Source organism: Ursus americanus, chromosome 27, assembly GCF_024610735.1.
Source record: "Ursus americanus isolate L20-20 chromosome 27, mUrsAme1.1.p, whole genome shotgun sequence".
NCBI classification, from domain to species: domain Eukaryota; kingdom Metazoa; phylum Chordata; class Mammalia; order Carnivora; family Ursidae; genus Ursus; species Ursus americanus.
In genome coordinates, this window is record NC_142153.1 from 39,525,106 (window position 1) to 39,545,942 (window position 20,837).

The window sequence follows — 20,837 nt, forward strand, 5'->3', positions numbered from 1 at the left end:
CCTCATAGGTCCGGCTCATTCCTCTCCCCGCCCCCGCCGCCCCATGCCGCTCCCTCATAGGTCCGGCTCATTCCTCTCCCCGCCCCCGCCGCCCCATGCCGCTCCCTCATAGGTCCGGCTCATTCCTCTCCCCGCCCCCGCCTCCCCATGCCGCTCCCTCATAGGCCTGAGCGCCCCTTCCTGTCGGCACGCCCTTCCCGCGCTCTGGCCTCGCCCCCGTGCTTGGTTTGAAGACTGGTCCCGCCTGCTGCTGAGGACTGCTGTGTTTCCGCTCCTGGCCCGGGCTTCTGAAAGTAAAAGGAGGGACACCTGAACGCCTTGGAGGCCCAAGGAGCAGAGAGGAGGGAGTCAAAGGCGGGCCTGACGCCCACTCAGACCTCCCGGAGGAAGGGGAGCAGGTCGCGACCCGCGCTGGTAATCCGTACTTCCCCTCTGGTGCCCGAGGCCTTTCCTTAGCTCACTCACCCCCAGGTCCCTGCCCCTAAATCTTCCTTCCCTGCACCACTGCTTCCGCGCCTGTTTTGGTTCACGAACTAGGTTCAGACCCTGATGCAAACAATGAGTCCTTTTCGCAGAGGAAAGTATCAACACAGTCGAGCAGGAAATTCTGCATCAAACTTCAAGGACATTCTTCCAAGTCAGGGACCCCACGTTAAGAACTAGCCTGCCCCCGGCATTTCTCCCTAGTCCGGTATAAATCAGGGGCTGTAGTTTGTCCATAAATAGACGTCGTTATATATATATATATATGTAGCAGCCCTTTGTTGAGTGCTCAGTACCTTTTTCGCAGTACATTTTCTTATTTTATCCTTTCAACAACTCCTGGAGGTAGGAGTCCCAATCCCTACACGGGTTTAAGAAAGTTAAGTCGTTTGCTCTTGCTAAGAGAATTACCAGAGCCAGATTTGCATCCCAAGAACACCTGGGCCTTTCTTTCTCTCTCCCAAATTGAGAGGGGACCAGTGTTTGGCAGGCCTTTTTCTGCTGCGGTAAAACTGAACAAACCCTGGCAGTGGTTCAGCATGTCCTTCGTCATAAGGAAGGCGCTAGTATAGTTGCACAAGTCCTGTCACCCCATCGTGATGCCCACACCCCTTCCTGTGCTAAACTCTCTTAGCAAAATGATAATTCAGTTAAAGCAGCAGCAGCGGTTTTCTGTTTTCCTGTAAATTATACTAATTAGTCTCGTGAAACTTCACTGTAGTAAAAGGGTTGGCTAGAGGCGATGTCCTGACTGAATCCAGTAATTTTTTTTTACAGAATTGTCCCAGAGGTGGCAGACGTTGATCTGGGCCTCGAGGAGGAAGAATTTGGGAAAAGCAAGCTAGGCATTCCAGGTGAGAGAAATATATATGCCCGGGGTGATTGTAGTGGCTCAGGGACAGCATGTGGGCCTTATCATACATTTGGTGAGATGGCTGAACAATAAGAAATAAAATGATGAAGTGGTTTAGATTCTGGAGACTGTAAAGTGGTTTAGAATCTGGTCCAGATTCTCGAGGGAGTTTGGACTTCTTGAGGTAAACCAAAGTGAGAATTGAGTGATGTTCTGAATCATTAATGAGTGTTGCTATGAGGAGTTACAAATCTGGTTTTAAGGGTGGTTAGTCTGGCAGAGTTAGGCTATTTGGATTGGGGGATCCAGTGGGGATGGTAGAAAGGGGGAACTGGAAAAGAACAATAGATCACTGTATGTTTTCTTATCCCTTACAGGAGATTTTGGGGAAATTATGAGTTACTTCTGTTCAAGCATTGAGAGGCAAAATGACCGAAGTGGAAAAGGTGAATGGACTCATCTGGAATGTACTCTTATATAGCAATATTACTATAAATGAATTCTAATCACATGCTTTATTATGAATATTCTAGCAGTGAGAGAAATAGTCTAAATGTATTCCAAGAGGCCATAAAGGGGATTATGTTAAGAAAATAATGCCAACTACCAGAACATGACTAAATGCTAGAACTGGAACATATATGCCAGAAAACACAAAATACTGATGAATCTCTTCTCAGGGCGGAGGGAACAGGAGTTGACTTGTGATAGACGAAAGAGGAAAGAAGCCTTCCGTAGAGACCAGGATTCATGAGGCATGTGCTGTCTATCCCAGCTGCTCCTGGGACTCAGGCCATCAAGTGTCCGAGCTGGGCAAGTCGAGGCATAAACCTAGGGAAACCAGGGCTACTGAGGTTGGCTTTCCGTGTCATCTCTCTAGCTCCTTCCTTCTGCCTCTTCTCCCACTATAGTTCCTCTAAAAGGACTAAGCCAGCCTTTTTTCTAGCCTGACCCCCTTTAGTTGTAAAATTGGTATTGACCATGGTTAAATGCAATGTTAAGAAATAACATTGTGGGCGGGGTGGGGGGGCACCTGGCTGGCTCAGTGGGTAGAGCATGTGATTCTTGACTGTGAGGTCGTGAGTTCAAACCCCACATCAGGCCTAGAGCTTAATTAAAAAAAAAAAAAAGAAATTAACAGTGTGGTGCAATGTGAAGAAATAAATAATAGAGCTCTTAAACCTACTATTTTAAAGTACAACAAATATTTTTCTTTGGAACTTGGAAACTTACTAAAAATAGCTACAGCCCCTGTGTGAAAAGGGGTTTTTGATGTACAGTTATATAAAAGAAAGACAGCGGTCCTTCCCCACCAGGAATTAAAAACATTTCTAAAATGGTGACCTATTTCTTATCCCAGAGAGTAGGGATGAGTAATATGATAGTCCAAAGCCAGAATGCCAGATGCTTCCTCATCTCCATTTCCTTTGCTTTTGTCATTCCACCCTCCTGCTCCAAATAGTCCAGCCCCCAGTTGTCTTCTGACCCTCACCCAGCTGTTACAATTTTTGAACTATGCAGACAACGTGAGAGCATAACATATATTGATTTCCTCTTTTTCCTCTGTTGGCATTGTGGTTTCTTCAGTCCAGGAAGCATCAGACTGGTTTTCCATTGTGTCTCCATGACTTTCATGTATGACGTATTCCCCATGGTCAGACCAATATTTTTACAAAATCAAAAGTTTTCCCGGTGTCCGTGTCACTAAGTGTGAACATCCACATGGTTATTCTGTCAGTTACTGGTTAGGTCCTAGAGCTACAAATCCTGTCTAATTGCATTCTGTGTTTATTTTCTTCATTAAGTCATCCGTGGGCTTTATTAAAAGTTAATACATTTCAAAGAAGAAAGTCAGTTTCTCACTTAGGTTGTCTAAATGTAGAGGATTTTTGTCTGTATGTGAAGCAGATTAAAATAAACTGGATACTTAGAATCTAGCAATCTGGAGTCCTATGTCACTTTGTATTGAAAAAAGCCATTTTATTAAAAATTATCCCAGCTCTTCAATTGGTGAAATTGTATTCTGTTCCTAGGTATATCTGTTATGAAATTTATGTTGATACCTTTAGATTTATGTTTGTTTCTTGGTTTATAATTTAAAATTTTCACGTGGATCAGGTGTAACTCTGAGAGAATAATCTTTCTTGGGTCTGATATGTTTAAAGTCCAACGTGAAATCTAACAGTGTCATGATATTCTGTCATCTCGATCTTTTAGGATAAACCTGTTTTTCCTTCCCGGGAATATATCATTTGCCAGTGAGTTTGTGTTGCAAAGTTTTCTGCAGAAATTCAAGAGAATATTTATCGACTTGATAAGCACAAGTACTGGAAGGGCATTGTCAGAGGTAAGTAGGAATTTTTCCCTCGAACGCCTTAGTGTATGTTGTTATTTCACTTAAAAAAAAACTAATACATGTGTTTTCTACATAGATAAATTATGATATTATTAATGAAGATGATACTAATGAAGGAGACTACAACAGTTATCAATTTCTATGTGAAAAAGCAGACCAAAACTTCTTGGCTTAAAAAAACTTTATTTTTCTTACAGTTCTATGGGTCGACTGGACAGGTCTTTGGCAGATCCCCCCTGAATTCACCCAAGCTTACTTAGGCGTTGAATTCAGATGTCTGGATGATCCAAAATGTCTTAACTCAATATATCCGATAGCTGGTGTTTGCTGTCAGCTGGGGTAGCTCGGTTCTTCTCCAGATGTCCTTTTATCCTCTGTGAGACTAGAGTTCTAACACGACTGTCTCAGGGCAGGACTCCAGCATAGCCAAATCCAGCGCAGAAGCATTACTCATTGATTACACCTCGGTTTTGCTTCACATTTGTTAATGTGACATTGACCAAAAGAAGTCGCGTGACCAAGCGTAGAGTCAGTGAATGGGCTCCGAGAGCATCTCTTGATAGGAGGAATGGCAGAGATTTTGTGGCCATTACTTACCTACGATGCAAGCTTTTCTTCCCTTCTAAAAGCCTATCCTTTTTCTTTTATCTTTTAAGTAAACCATAATCCCAAATCATAAAAGTATTTCCTGGCCCCCATACCTTGGCATGGCTAACATGGAAACATTGTGTGCAAACAAAAAACACATGTCATTAATAAACAAGGATTAAAAGACTGCCATTTCACATTGACTAATGACAAAAATACAGTCATTAAATTAACAGACGTAGGTTAAAATGTGTTTATTCCTAGGAGAAGAAAGGGGAGAAGAAGGGGGGGGATAAACAGAAGGGGGTATGAACCACGAGAGACTATGGACTCTGGGAAACAAACTGAGGAATTCAGAGGGGGGGGGGGATGGGCTAGCCCGGTGATGGGTATTAGGGAGGGCACGTATTGCATGGTGCACTGGGTGTTATACGCAAACAATGGATCATGGAACTTTACATCAAAAACTAGGGATGTACTGTATGGTGACTAACATAATATAATAAAAAAAATATAATTAAGGGGCGCCTGGGTGGCACAGTCGTTAAGCGTCTGCCTTTGGCTCAGGGCGTGATCCCGGCGTTCTGGGATCGAGCCCCACGTCAGGCTCCTCCGCTAGGAGCCTGCTTCTTCCTCTCCCACTCCCCCTGCTTATGTTCCCTCTCTCGCTGGTTGTCTCTGTCAAATAGATAAAATCTTTAAATATATATATATGTATATTATTAAAATAAAGAAATAGATAAATAAAACTTAAAAAAATTAAAAAAAAATAAAATGTGTTTATTCCTGTCTTTAAACATGCTTATGCTTGACATAGACATTCTAAACCAAAACTAACCAATGATGCAATTCCCATTTATGCACTAAATTTTTCTCCCAACTAACAGTTGTGTTGGGAGAAAAGAAGAGCAATGGATAGAAACAGAAGCAAAGAGAACTGCACAGTGGTGTCTAGAAATGAACTCTGCACTAGGAAATAGCACTTGGGCAAGATAGATCATGCTTATATGCAATAAAGTGGTTATAATGGTTATTTCCTTAACTGCCATATTTATATTCTAAACAAAGAAATTGATGTCCTTGTTTGTTTGTTTTAGTACTAACTGACAGAAATCTTACATGGGATAGGATTTAGTTCCCCCGTAACTTCTAAACCAATGGAGAGAAAATGGGAAGCAAAACTGAAGCAAATTGAAGAACGGGCATCTCGTTATGAGAGGAATCCCTTGTCTCCAATATACAGACCAAGGTTGTCCAAGTCAGAAGAACCACCCTCCATTTGGAAACTATTCCATCGGCAAACTCACGCTTTTAATTTTGTTAAAAGCTGTAAAGAGGTAATTTTCTCATCTCCTACCTTTTTTTTTTTTTGAAGTTACTATAACTTAAGATTAAAAAAAAAAAAGTCTGTTTGTCTTCATTTCAGTCCACATGATCTATCAAAAGAATTTAATTGTGATCTAAGTATCACACTATTTTTTATTTTAAAGATTTATTTGTCAGAGAAAGAGAGAGTGCAGCAGGGGGAGCGGCAGGCAGAGCAGGCAGAGGGAGAAGCAGACTGCTGACTAAGCAAGGAGCCCGATGCAGGACTTGATCCCAGGGTCCTGGGATCATGACCTGAGCCGAAGGCAGGCGCTTAACCCACTGAGCCACCCAGGTGTCCCTAAATTCCACACTATTTGCGGAAAATAATCCCTATGAATTTTTGGCCATTTGCTTAATATTAATAATGAAAAAGAATGACCTATGTAGTGACAATTAGTTTAAAAAATTTGTAATGACATTTTAAAAAGTTTTACTTGAAATATAGTTGACATAGTGTATTAATTTCAGAAGTACAATGTAGCGATTTGACAATTATATGCATTACAAAATGCTCATTGTGATAAGTCTAGTCACCATCTATCACCAAAGTTACTGTACTATTATTGATCGTATTCCCTATGCTGTACTTTTCATCACCATGACTTATCTGTTTTGTAGCTGGGAGATTGTACTTCTTAATCCCTTCACCTATCTCTCCTCTCTCTCCGTCCCCCTTCGCTCCGGCAACCACCAGTTTGTTCTCTGTATTTGTGAGTCTATTTCACGTTTGTTTTGTTTTTAGATTCCACATATGAATGAAATCATATGATCTTTGTTTTTCTCTAACTTATTTCACTGAGCATAATATCCTCTAGGTCCATCCACGTTGTTGTGAACAGCAAGACTTCATTGTTTTTTCTATGGCTGAGTACTATTCTTTTGTGTACATATACTGCATCTTCTTTATCCTCATTTATCAATGGACACTTAGGTGTCTTCCATATCTTGGCTATTATAAATAGATATAGGTACATATATTCTTTTGAATTAGTGGTTTCATTTTCTTCAGGTAAATACTGAATTACTGGAATTACTGGATTGTATGGTATTTCTATTTTTAATTTTTTGAAGAACCTCCATTCTTGTTTCCATAGTGGCTACACCAACTTACATTCCCACCAGTGGTTTGTAAGTGTTTCCTTTTCTCCAAATCCTCATCAGCATTATTTCTCGTCTTTTTTTAAGAGATTTATTTATTTATTTTAGAGAGTGGGGAGGGGCAGAGGGAGAAGGAGAGAGAGTACTCAAGCAGACTACCCACTGAGCGCTGAGCCTGACACAGGGCTCCGTCCCAGGATCCTGAGATCATGACCTGAGCTGAAATCAAGATTTGGACACTTAACCAACTGGGCCTCCGAGGTGCCCCTATTTCTTGTCTTTTTGATACTAGCCATTCTGACTGGTGTGAGGTAATATCTCAATTGATTTGATTTGATTTGATTTGCATTTCCCTGATGATTAGTGATGTTGAGCATTTCTTCATGTGTCTCTTGGCCATCTGTATGTCTTCTTTGGAAAAATACCTATTCAGGTCCTCTGCACATTTTAAAAATCAGATTGTTTTTTTGTGTTGAGTTGTAGGAGTTCTTCATATATTTTGGATATTAAGCCCTTATCATATATATCGTTTGTAAATATCTTCTTTCATTCAGTAGATTGCTTTTGCATTTTGTTGGTGGTGTCCTTTGCTTTGCAAAAGCTTTTTAATCTGGTCTAGTCCCAATTGTTTATTTTTGCTTTTGTTTCCCTTGCCTGGGGAGACAGATCCAGAAAAATATTGCTAAGGCTGATGTACAAGAGTTTACTGCCTATATTTTCTTTAAGGGGTTTTATGGTTTCAGGTCTTACATTTAGGTCTTTAATCTATTTTGAGTTTAATTTTGTGTATGGTATAAAAAAGTGTCTCACTTTCATTTTTTTGCATGTAGCTGTCCAATTTTCCCAGCACCATTTATCGAAACCACTGTCTTTTCCCCCCATTGCATATTCTTGCCTCCTTTGTTATAGATTAATTGACCATATAATTGTGGATTTATTTCTGGGCTGTCTATCCTGTTCCACTGATTTGTGTGTGTACTTTTGTGCCAGTGTCATGCGGTTTTGATTATTGTAACATTGTAATATATTTTGAAATCTGGGGTTGTAATACTTCCAGCTTTGTTCTTCTAGCTGAAGATTGCTTTGGCCGTTTGTGGTCTTCTGTGGCTCCATACAAACTTTAGGATTATCTGTTCTAGTTTTGTGGAGGATATTATTGGTAATTTGGTAGGGATTGCATTGAATCTATATATTGCTTTGGATAGTATGGACCTTATAGCAATATTACTTCTTTAGATCCATGAGCATTGTATATCTTTCCATTTGTGTTGTCTTCAGTTTCTTTTATCAGTGTCTCATAGTTTTCAGAGTATAGGTCTTTCACCTCCTTGATTAAATTAATTCCTAGCTATTTTATTTTTTCTGATGCAGCTGTCAATGGAATTGTTTTCTTAATTTCTTTCTGATAGCTCACTATTAGTGTATAGAAGTGCACTCAATTTCTGTGTGTTAATTTTGTATCCTGTGACTCTACTGAATTCATTTATTCTAATTGTTTCGTGGTGGAGTCTTTAGGGTTTCTATACGTAGTATCATGTCATCTGCATATAGTGACAGTTTTACTTTTTCCTTACCAATTTGGATACCTTTTTTCCCCCTTCTTTTTCTTGTCTGATTGCTGTTAGGACTTCTAGTACTGCAGTGAGTAAAAATGGGAAGAATAGGCATCTTTATCTTTTCCTTATCTTACAGGAAAAGCTTTCAGCTCTTCATTATTGGGTATGGTGTTGGCTATGGATTTGTCATATATGGTCTTTATTAAGTTGAGGTGTATTCCTTCTATATTCACTTTGTTGATAGTTTTATCATGATGTTAAATTTGGTCAGATGCTTTTTCTGCATCTGTTGAGATGATCATCTGATCTTTATCCTTCCATTTTGTTAAAGTGCTGTATATCTTGATTGATTTGTGGATTTTGAACCATCCTTGCAACCCTGGAATAAACCCCAGTTCATGGTGTATGATCCTCTTACTGTATTGTGTTAGGTTTGCTAATATTTTGTTGAAGCTTTTTGCATCTGTGCTCATCAGGGATAATGGTCTGCGATTTCCTTTTTTTGTAGTGTCTTTGTCCGGTTTGGTTTGAGGGTAGTGCTGGTGGCCTTACAGAAACATAGTCCTCTGTCTCCTTATTTTGTTTGACTTTCTGTGTTTGTTTTTATGTATTAGGTAGGTCAGCTCTCTCTCCCAGTCTTCAGAGTAGTAGCTATATGCCACAGGTGTCCTGTGGGGCCCAGAAGCACAACCCCCACTGGTCACAAGAAACGGTCACTGTGGGGGTGTCCCTTTGTGACTGCATGTGACCTCCTGTTGTGACCAGGCTGCGACTGCTGCTTGTGCCCTGGTTACTGGGTTTTGTCCTCAGCCTTCTTGTCAGCACTGGCTCCAGCTGTGGCCCCTCTGGGCACACTGCTGGGCCACCCTGGCCCCCAGATCAGCGGACTCTAATGACTGGCTGCAGCTACTGCAGGCACGCTGGTAGGAAGGGCTGGCCCCGGGGCTGTTGCCTGAGAGCGCTGGCTGCAGCTGCTGCGGGTGCGCTGCTTGGCGGGGTAGATCCTGATGCAACTGCTGCGACCATCCTGGGGGGTTGAGCTGGCTCCTCACCTGCCTGGAGCAGGACTTGCTCTCGAGGGGTGCCAGTACCAGCCGGAGCTGTCTGCTGGGTGTAGCCAGGCTGGTGTTGCTTTTGCTTTTTGGGGATGCTGGTCCCAACCAAGGCTGTCTGCCAGGTATGGTGGGGCAAGAGCCACTTTCGATGAGTGCCTGTTGGGGCAGGCAGGTTAGATGGGGCCAGTCCACCGTGGAACACAGAGAAGAGGCAGGCAGTACTAGGTAGGTAGACAGAAAGTCAGGACTGGCTCCCATAAGTGTCGGGCCCGCTAGGCCAAAGGAGGGCAATAAAACTGGCACCTGCTAGCACTCGTGTCTCCAGAGGAAGCTCCTACCTATCTTTGTTGCTCTGGCACTGGTCCTAAAATTAGTCAATAAATATTCATGTATATAACCCAGTTGCTTTTCAGACTGCTGCTTCTGTGTGCTGGGTCTTGGACCAAGTAATATAGTGTGCTGGCCCTTTAACTGTGGAGTGTGTCTGAGAGTTAGGTCCTGGTGACTTTCAAAACCAGACATAACAGGGAGTGGGTACTTGTTCTCAGTTCTCCTGCGGCAGGTCCCCAGGCCTGGGGTTGCCTGATGTGGGGCTTGATCCTTTTTCTCCTCAGGGAGGACTTTTGTGCCTGTGTCTTGCTTGTGGTTCTCCGTACCAGGGTTTGGTTCCTATTTTTGTTTTAGCCTCTCCTCCGCTTCTTGATTTGGCCTTGTTTTTACGTCTTTAGCTGTGGCAGATCTGCTCTGCTGGTCTTTGACTGTTTTCAGAGCAAGTTTCCTTACTTGCGGTGGTTACCTCAGTGTGTCCGTGGGAGGTGAGCTCAGCATCCTCCTACTCAGCCTTTTTGTCCTGCTCTCACATAATGACATTTAAAGGAAGCTATGCTGGGGCGCCTGGGTGGCGCAGTTGGTTAAGAGTCTGCCTTCGGCTCGGGTCCTGATCCGGGGGGTCCTGGGATCGGGCCCCGCATCAGGCTCCCTGCTCGCTGGGAGCCTGCCTCTCCTTCTGCCTGCTGCTCCCCCTGCTTGTGCACTCTCTGTCAAATAAATAAATTTTTTTAAAAAACTTAAAAAATAAAAAAATAAAAGAAGCTATGCTTAGAGGAAGAATGGCCATATCCATGGACTGAAAAATAATAGAATGACTAGATATAAGTGGAGAACTAAAACGATACCCACAGAAATATGGGGAAATAAGTGAGTGGAGTATGAAGCTTTTAAGGATGAAATGAGGAGGAAGGAAAATTGAATTGAAGCAATAGGAAAACAAAATGTCTCAAATAGTATGGTTTAGAGTTATAAGCCCTGGCTTATAAATCATACCACCAAAGCAAACATGTATTTAACTTCCTGTGCTCTGCTTTTGTGCTTTGGAGTAGTAGAGTGGATTTATAATAATAATTCCCAACATATTAGGTAAGTGGGATTAAGAAGTGATTGCTGCCTGCTAGCCTTGCAAATGGTGTGAGGCTCAGAAATAAACAGATATGTATTGCACATCGTTGGTTTGGCACTGTGGGGAATATAAAGTCTGAAAGGGTGCATAGGTGAAGTCTAGCATAGATTGTGATTCTGATCATTGGTACTATATAAAAACTCAGCGTGCTTAAAGTTTTTTGGGATGAAGACCCTTTGTTCCCTTGTAAAGAGAAGCTAACTCAGATCTCATCAGAACAGTTTAGGAAGTAGGGGCGCCTGGGTGGTTCTGCTGGTTAAGCATTTGCTTTCAGCTCAGGTCATGATCCCAGGGTCTTGGGATCGAGCCCCATGGCAGGCTCCCTGCTCAGCAGAGTCTGCTTCTCCCTCTGCCCCTTCCCCTGCTCATGCACACACGCGCGCGCTCTCTCTCTCAAATAAATAAATGTTAAAAAAAAAAGGAAAAAATAGTTTAGGAAATACAATAGCCTTTTGTGCTCATTTTTTGTAAACCCAATTCAAGTATTGGAAATTAAAATCCTGACAGGCTCATTTGATCTTGAATTAAAAAAAAATAAGAATATGATTGCTAAACTTAATCACCAATCTATAAAATTTATCTCAGGAAGTTTTTTTAATGTCAGTAATTTAGTCCCTCATTGAAATCTCACTTCTGAAAATGGAAGTTTATTTCCTTTATAGGCTCAACAGCTACCATTAACTAAGTAGAAAGAAAAGTACTTGTGTATCCCTTTATTAGAAGAAACTCTTTGTGGCAACAGATAGAAATGGTTATATCAAGTGCCACAGCCATTAACCTTAAAAAAAGTGTTTCTCATAGAAAAGACTATTTACAGTTACTTGCTAAAAGTAAACATTTTAAAACTTAAGCTTTTAATATTAACTTGCAAATATGCCATTTAAAAAATTTGTTTCCCACATGTTTTTATATATACTAGAGAATTTATTAATTTTAGCCTAAGTCATTTATAGTAACATTTAGGTTGTTTAAAAAAAAGAAAGTTTAAATGGGTGGCACAGTCAACTGAGCGTCAGACTCTTGGCTCAGGCCGTGGTCTTAGTGTTGTGAGATCGAGCCCCATGTCAGGCAACGTACTTAGTGCAGTCTGAGATTGTCTCTCCCTCTGCCCCTCCCACTAATGAGCTTGTGTGCTCTCTCTCTCTCGAAAATGAATAAATAAATCTTTAAAAGAAACAAGTTTAATTTCATAAACTAGAAAGTGAAGCTATAATAAGTCAAGCTGGAGTGATTGAAAAGTAATTTTTCTCCTTTTTTGTCTCTTTTTGATGTGGATATTTGGCTTGTTTCTGCCTTGAATGTGTATTACTTGTGTGAATAAAAATAAATATAATTAGATTTTGATTGGCATAGATGCAATAATTATTTTTTTTAGTAATAAAGATGTTCAAATTCCAGTTTTCCAAAATTTGATAAAATTCTTCATGAACATTGAATGGCTACAGTTGATTTTGGATTTGTGCTTTATTAATTTTTTAAATATTATTTTTGATTTTATAAAGGAAGTTCATGTATTTGCTTTGGAATACAAAGTGGGCGATGGACAACGTATTTACCTAGTGACAACCTATGCTGAACTTTGGTTTTATTATAAATCCCGGTAAGTCTGTAAAGGACAACACATTAAAATTACATTTCCTTCCTCTAGTAAAGTTCGTTAGATTAATTTTGGCTGAATTAACTGTTGTAGATCTCAATCCCACATTGGTTACTCCTTTACCAGTAGAATTGAATTCTAGAGCTTCACTGTCATGGCAACACTGAATGATCTTACCAGGTGCTGGGAGAAAAGTTGTGTGCAGCTGTGTGTGTGTTTTGAGTCCCCTTGCATGTGATGACACAATTCCCCTGTCACTTCTTGTTCAAATTACAAACCTTTTACTTCTATAGGATGCCATCTGGAATTCACATTGCACAAGTCATCATTTACTTCCTGAGCAGTATCTATTTTTATTAACCCATGTTAAAGTCTAATCTCTTGATCCACATGTGAGCATTGAAAGCTCTTTGAAGTCAGGTGATTCAGAATATGTTTTTAGCCAATTTTTAGAATACTGTTTCCTAATGAAAATACAAAACTTAAAAATTCTCGTAAAAAACTTATCAAATCCCAAGAATACATGTGACCCTGGGATTCCAGTTTGAGAAAGACAGTTCTTTTCTCAGACAAGATTCGTTCTATCATGACACCAAAAATAAAGAAGGGTCATACAATGTCAAAATTATCTGTGAATAAATAACAGCATGAGATTGACTATATAATGTTACAGAATATGATTGTTACATCTTCTTTGATGGAAGCTCTTAATAATACAATCTGTAAACCCATGGGGAGGGGTGGTTCACTTTGACATGTCTTTATTGTGCCATAGTTATATGTCATTAAATCACGGTTAATGCACTATCTTGAGCTGTGAGATCAGCTACCATGATTTAAAAGGTATAAGATGTAAACCTAACAATCTTGAATTATTCAATTCAGAAAAAATCTCTTACACTGCTATGAAGTCATTCCTGAAAATGCTGTGTGCAAGCTTTATTTTGATTTGGAATTTAACAAACTTGCCAATCAGGAAGCTGATGGGAAAAAGATGGTTGCGTTACTCATTGAGGTAAATTACAAACTCAGATATATCTCTATATCTCTTCATTCACTTATTCATTCATTAAGTGAATCCACCCTATGTAATATTTGGGTTCTGTGTTTCACCTCCTCTTTCTTCTCTTCCTTTTGACTTTTTGTTTCTTAATATGACTTCTCTGAGTAAACTTCTAAAACGGTCAGAGGTTCAGTTCCATATATATTGTAATATTAGTACATCTGCTATAAAAAACGAGCTTGAGAAAGGTGGCAGTTTGGAAACTTTATTTTTTAAAATTATATATTAACTATTGCAAGTAGCTGATTCTGGTAAAAGTTAAAGTAATTTTTACTATAAAAATAGGTTACTGAGATGAATTTCAAGAAGATTTTGATGAAAAATTGTATCCTAATTTTTGTGCTGGAATGAATTTTGGCAATTATTCTGTCTTACAACATCGTAAATGAGGAGGCTAAGGTTAAGAAAAACTTAATTCCTATTCCAGGTCCTGTAGTATTGGTAAAACATGATTGAGAAATACAGTTATCATTGTTTTTAACAAAGAGAAAAGACTGTAACTCTAGTATATGTTTTTGCTTTAGCAGTGCAACCAGGAAGTTACTAACAAAAGGAATAATATGGGCTTGTTCAACAAAAGTCTATTAATGTTTGTTTATAAAATTTTTTAAGATTTTATTATATTAAGTTTTATTAAACTTCTGTTGGCTGCTATTTGGGCTCAAAGTAGGTATTAACATCTGTTGATTAATTTGTTTTTTTCCTTTTAAAAATTTTTTTTAAGTTTTTATTTTATTTTTTACTTTGAGAGAGAGAGAGAATGAGTCAGCCAGGAGAGGGGCAGAGGGAGAGAGAGAATCCCAAGCAGACTCCATGCTGTGTGCAGAGCCAGATGTGGGCCTCAATCCCCTGACCCAGAGATTGTGACCTGGGCTGAAATCAAAAGTTGGATGCCTAACTGACTGAGCCATCCAGGCACCCCTTAATTTTTTTTAAATTTTTTTAAAAATTTTTAATTTTTTTAGAGAGAGAGAGAGTGCATGCATGTGTGAGCAGGGGGAAGGGACAGAGGGAGAAGGAGAGAGAGAAAATCCCTGAGATCATGACCCGAGCCGAAATCAGGATTCAGACGCACAACTGACTGAGCCACCAGGGCGCCCCTTAATTTTTTTCTTTTAGACGTTAACTATGGATGACCCATTTTATAACTTTAAAAATATATCTTAAAATGTTTTTGATAAAGAGTATCTGATGATTATGTTGAATCACTGTTTTTTAAAATTTTTTTTGAAAAATGTATGCAAATACTTTTTAAAAAATCATGGAATGTTAGCTTTCTCTTGGCTTCTCCCCTTCTTTGCTTAGATTTATTTATTTATTATGAAGTATAGTTGACGTCTAATATTTTATTAGTTTCAGGGGTATAATGTAGTGATCAACATTTATATACATTCCATTTGTCACCATATAAGCTTATTATAATATTAATGACTATATTCCCTATATTGTCCTGCATACATCCCTGTAACTTACGTATTTTATAACCGCAAGTTTGTGTCTCTTAATCTGCGTCACGAACTTCGCCCGTACTCCTCCTTCCTCCGCTCTGGCATCCACAGCTTGTTCTCTGTAGTTTTTAGTCCGTGTTGGTTTGGTTTGGTTTGTAGATTACACAGGTAAGTTAAACCATGTGTTATTTCACTTTCCCTGTCTGACTTATTTCACTTAGCATAATACCAGTGCTGGCAAATGGCAAAATGTTATTCTTTTTCATGGCTGAATAATTTTATTGTGTATGTACACACATCTTCTTTTGCCATTCCTCTGTCAGTGGACACTGACATATCTTGGCTATTGGAAATAATGCTTCAATAAACATAAGAATGCGTGTATCTCTTTGAATTAGTGCTTTTGTTTTCTTTGGGTAAAGCCCCAGGAATGGAATTGGTGGATCATGTGGTAGTTCTGTTTTTCACTTTTTGAGAAATCTCCATACTGTTTTCTGTAGACACGGCACCAATTTACATTCCCCCCAACAGTGCACAAGGGTTTCCTTTTCTCTACATCCTTGCCAACACTCGTTATTTCTTATCTTTTTGATACTGGCCATTCTGGCTTGTGTGAGGTAATACCTCATTATGGTTTTCATTTGCGTTTCCCTGATGATTAGTGATGTTGAGCATTTCTTCATGTTTCTCTTGGTCATCTGTATGTCTTCTTTGGAAAAGGTTCTGTTCAAGTCCTCTGCACATTTTAAAAATCAGATTGTTTTTGGTGTTAGGTTGTAGGAGTTTTTTTATGTATTTTGAATGTTAATCCCTTATCAGATATATCCTTTGTAAATATCTTCTCCCACTTAGTAGATTGTCTTTTTGTTTTGTTGATGGTTTCCTTCACTGTGGAAAAGCTTTTTAGTTTAATGTAGTCCCAGTTGTTTATTTTTGCTTTTGTTACCCTTACCTGAGGAGACAGATCCAAAAAATAATGCTAAGACAAATGTCCAAGAGATTATTCCCTTTATTTTCTTCAAGGAGTTTTATGGTTTCAGGTCTTCAATTTAGGTCTTTAATCCATTTTGAGTTTATTTTTGTATATAATGTAAGAAAGTGAATTCTTTGCCATGTAGCTGTTCAGTTTTCCCAGCACTATTTATTGAAGACACTATCTTTTATCCATTGTATATTCGTTCCTTCTTTGTCATGGAATAACTGACCATTTAGCTGTGGGTTTATTTCTGGGCTCTCTATTCTGTTTCATTGATTTATATGTGTACTTTTGTGTCAGTACCGTACTGTTTTGATTCCTATAGCTTTGTATTATAGTTTGAAATCTGGACGTGTGATACCTCCAGCTCTGTTCTTTTTTCTTAAGATTGCTTTATCTAGGGGTACCTGGGTGGCTCAGTCGTTAAGCATCTGCCTTGGGCTCAGGTCATGATCCCAGGGTCCTGGGATCGAGCCCCACATCGGGCTGCCTGCTAAGCGGGAAGCCTGCTTCTCTCCCTCTCCCACTCCACCTGCTTGTGTTCCCTCTCTCACTGGCTGTCTCTCTCTTTGTCAAATAAATAAAATATTTTTTTTAAAAATTGCTTTATCTAATTGTGATCTTTTGTGGCAGTCTCTACACAGCTGGGCTCACCTGCTGGATGTAGCAATGTTATGCCCCTACGAGCAGGGGGAGGGGCAGAGGGAGAGGGAATCTGAAGCAGAGCTGAGTGCCCCATCCCATGACCCTGAAATCACGACCTGACCTGAACCAAGAGTGGGACACTTAACTAACTATGTCTCCCAGGTGCCCCAGGATTATTTGATATAATATAATCGTCATACATATTTACATGGAGATTAATTTCATTTATTGGTTACTTTGTATAACAAGTGTAAAATCCAGTAGGTAGTTTTCCCTTTGAGTCTCCAGGTGAAAAGGCATAAATTAGATTAATTCTTATCTTAACAGATGGTTAAGAAGTAACTAACTTACAATGGCTAGTGATAACATATCATCCTTTGAGTCAATGACTTAACTGACAAATTTTAGTAAGGCAAGCCTTCCCTGCTGACAGGTAACAAATAATCATATTTTTAACTTGTGGATTTTATAGTTTTAATATTTAAATGTCTTAAATTTTTATTTAAAGTTTTACTTGGGAAAGTTAACTTAGATGATTAGGATTGCTTTTTGTTTGTTTGTTTAACCTATGGAGTTACTACATTTATTCTGTATAGCTCCAAAGTACAACACTAGACTCTGTTCATTTATCAACGTTTCAGCCTCTAGGTAGCGTCAGTGTGTCTAGGCCCCGGAAGACCATGGTTTAGCCCACAGAGACATGCTTCTGCCTTCATAGAATTTATAGTCTAATAGAGAATAACAAATTAGGATAGGTTTAGTTACCATAATAAAAAAAAAACGTGGCTTAAACAAGATAGAAATTTATTTCTCCCTCATGGAGTGTCTGGATATGGCTCCATTACATTAGAGACTGGGCTTGTTGCTTCTCTGTTTCCTGAGATGTTGCTTTTCTGTACATTGTCCAAATGGTCACTACCACAATGTCTGCTTTCCAGTCGGTAGATAATGAAGGGACGGGCACTCCGCTCCCCTGTAAGAGTGTAACTTAGAAGTCACCTGCTTTCCTTCTGTTCACATTCCATTGGCCTGAACTTGTGGCCACACCTTACTGCCGGGTGTCTGAGAAGTGTGGTCTTTATTCTGGATGGCCTTGTTATCCAGGGAATCAGCATTCCATCTCTACAGAAGCAGGGGAGAACAGATAGTGAGGGACAGCCCCTATAATGGAGCAGAAAGTGAAGTCACAATAATCACACAAATGAACATAAGACTGTAGTTGTGTAAGTACTATCACCGGGGACAGAGTATGAAGGGGGAATTGATGTAGAGAGGGAAATTGAGGAGGCCTCTGAGAAAGTGAGAATTTACTGAAGAATACAGAGCGCGTGGAAGGCGTTGCTATAATAATGCCAAAATAACATGAATAAATACAAGTGATTATGTAACTGTTAGGTATCTAAGTGCTTGGCAGTTTACAAGCATTTTGCTAATGTCAAAATAACCATGTATGGTAGTTCTTAGTAACTTCATTTTGCGAGTGGGAAGACAGGTTTCAGAAGAGACTTGTGGCTGCGGGGCCAATGCTTGTAAGCAGGTACAGGTGCTGAGCACTGTGCTAACTCTTTACTCTCATGTTGTCATTTCCTCCTAACAATAATCCCAAAAGTTAGGTCAGATTATTATCCCATTTTGCAGTCGAGGGATGTAAGGTTTGGCCTTGACCAAGGTCACAGAGCTGGTAAGTGGGAAAGCCAGTACTCACACCTAGATCTTTCTGATTCCAAATTGTGTTCCTATCCCCGTGCTTGCTGCCTTCTCATAATGCATAACTGCCTTCAGTGTCAGCAGCGTCTAGCCCCAGAGGGCTGTGTTCTTGGAGTAGACGGCTCAGTATGTCTGAGGAACCTTCCAAAAACTGAAACTATGAAAAATGGAATTAGTGACTTTTTAACTCATAGATGATAAAGAGCTGCTTAAAAAGAAATGTATTTGTTGTGCTAAAAAATAAATATATTTATTGTGATTTTAGAGATTATAAGATAAATTTTTTGAATTCTAGGAAGTCTATACTCCTGAGAGCCTGTGACTTTTTGAACATGTGTGATAATTTAAATATGTTGCATACTTCTATACATCAGTAATGTGGTGAAGTTGTTACATAGTAAATATGCAAATAATAAAAAAAGCTAGAGTTTTACCAAGATATTTGAATTTTCTCACGTAAGAATTTTAAAGCAATTTGAACTATTAATTACTTACCTTTTACCTGTGTTTTTAGCATGTTTGTAAAGCACTTCAAGAGCTATACGGGGTTCATTGTTCAGCCGAAGATGTTTTCAACTTGGATTCCAGCACTGATGAAAAATTTAGCCGCCATCTAATATTTCAGCTCCATGATGTGGCCTTTAAAGATAACATTCATGTTGGTAGGTATCCTGTTTTTTAAAAAGTCATGGAATTCTGTTAAAATCCTCATATTTTCCTTTTCCTCCTAAAGTTTTGTAAGTATGTGTTGGGTTTTATGGTTATTAACCTGTCCTAAATAATGAAATGTGATTTTTCACATCTTCGGGATTTGCCTTTAGTTCTAGACCTACCCTCCTCTTCTAGACACATTTTAGACACGTTAACCTACTCAGGAGGTCCTTGGCATTAATGGCTCTTGCTAGAGATTTTGGGATGGCCATGCAGTGCCTGGTACTGGTTTCTGCTCCAACAGGAGACATTTCAGAAGTTTTCTGGGTAATGCATGAGAGGCGTAATTCAAGTCTTATCTGTGATACCTCAGAGCTGTATTTCTGTCCTTCACTTCAGCCTTGCCTTGGCCTTGGCTTTTAGTCCATGAGGACTGGGGCTTGGGCTCCAGACCACATCTGGAGAGGCTTTTTTATTGATTATTGCTCCAGGCCGAACCTCAGGATTGGGAAAATGTCTACATATGTAAGCCCGAGAAGGTAATGAGGGTGTTTATCTGGGACTGGACATTGAGAGATGCAGGCCCCGGTATAAAATGAAGTCCGTCTGAGGGGGGGCAAGTAGGCAGAATGGGAACACTGAAAATCAAGGTCTAAATAGAAGCCCAAATCCTGAGTGTTTATCAAAGCAGCAGTAGAGTGAGTGTTTCTAGGTCTAAATGGCAGATGACTAACTGAAGTTCCCGTGATAGGTAATTCATTTCAGAACTACATTTGTTTGATAGTTTCAGGGGTACCTAGGGGAAAAGGCATGAACATAGTTGCTAAAGGACTAGCATAGAAGTCAGGAACCTAATTGCTAAATTAGATAATGCTAGGTCACAGTGACCTAGTTTGCTATATATGAGGGGCTCCTATTATCTCCCTATTTTGTGTTTCATAGTTGGACATTCCTTCCATCTTTCTTTCATCCCTTAGATATTGATAATTGTAAAATCTATCCTTACCGTCTGTTCATTCTGTCCTTAACCTTGATTATCATCCAGTCTCAAGTCATCAACACATAGATGGTAATCAAAGCCCTAAGTCTTTGTCTTCAGCCAAGATTGTCCTCCTTGATGCCAGACCCTTACAGCCAACTGCCTATTAAACATTCCCACAGAGATACTTCAAACTCAGCATTCCCAGACCAAATTCCTCATTTTTCCCCTAAACTTGCCCTTTTCTCCTGTGATACGTATATCAATGAGTAGTATCCATCATCTACCCAAGTGGAAATATTGGTATCATCTCTGAGCTCTTTTCTCTCAGCTTATTTAGTCATCCAGCTGGAGTGATCTGATTATACCACTGATGCGCCTCAGACCCTTCAGGGATTGCTCATTGCCTTCAGGAAGATGCCCGGATGTCTCAGTTTGCAGAGGCCCCGCTGTGCCCTAGCCTCCCCTCACACCACCTGACCCTTGTAGTGTAAACCCTGACAGTGTTTTGTTCTGTTGGAATCCAAGTGCCTGAGTTAAGCTTCGATTGTTGAAGCATCCATTTCAAAGACCACTATTTCAAGAAACATTGTCAGCCACACTGTACCCAGCCAGGCTCTTTAGATTCAGAAATTCTGATTGATGTCAATAATGACCTTTGGGCCTCTTGTTTTCTCTTCCTTGCTTTAAATTCCTGCTCTTCTGGGGTGCCTGGGTGGCTCAATCATAAAGCGTCTGCCTTTGGCTCAGGGCCTGATCCCAGGGTCCTGGGATCGAGCCCCGCATCCGGCTCCTGACTCTGCTGGGAGCCTGCTTCTTCCTCTCCCACTCCCCTTGCTTGTGTTCCCTCTCTCAGTGGCTGTCTCTCTCTCTCTCAAATAAATAAATAAAATCTTAAAAAAAAAAAAATTCCTACTCTTCTGTTTTAAATTCACCAATAAGGCGTGAGCCCAGGAAA

At 39.9% G+C, this 20,837-nt stretch overlaps 1 protein-coding gene across 6 annotated transcripts in view; it reads left to right on the plus strand.

Annotated features, from left to right (window-relative positions):
• The first annotated feature begins 204 nt into the window (after positions 1 to 204).
• PRIMPOL (primase and DNA directed polymerase) overlaps positions 205 to 20,837 on the plus strand; it is a 49,924-nt gene continuing 29,291 nt past the window's right edge. For 5 of the 6 annotated variants that reach the window (XR_006777477.2, XM_045785815.2, XM_045785816.2 and 2 more), the window contains exons 1-8: positions 205 to 414; positions 1,261 to 1,337; positions 1,714 to 1,782; positions 3,554 to 3,683; positions 5,378 to 5,617; positions 12,316 to 12,413; positions 13,296 to 13,425; positions 18,764 to 18,911. Coding sequence is in view for 5 of the 6 variants with exons in the window: in XM_045785815.2 (XP_045641771.2) it covers positions 5,438 to 5,617; positions 12,316 to 12,413; positions 13,296 to 13,425; positions 18,764 to 18,911 (556 nt within the window). In the remaining variant the exon portion in view is untranslated. The remainder of the gene's footprint in view (positions 415 to 1,260; positions 1,338 to 1,713; positions 1,783 to 3,553; positions 3,684 to 5,377; positions 5,618 to 12,315; positions 12,414 to 13,295; positions 13,426 to 18,763; positions 18,912 to 20,837) is intronic. The other variant, XM_087856528.1, reaches the window with a different exon arrangement.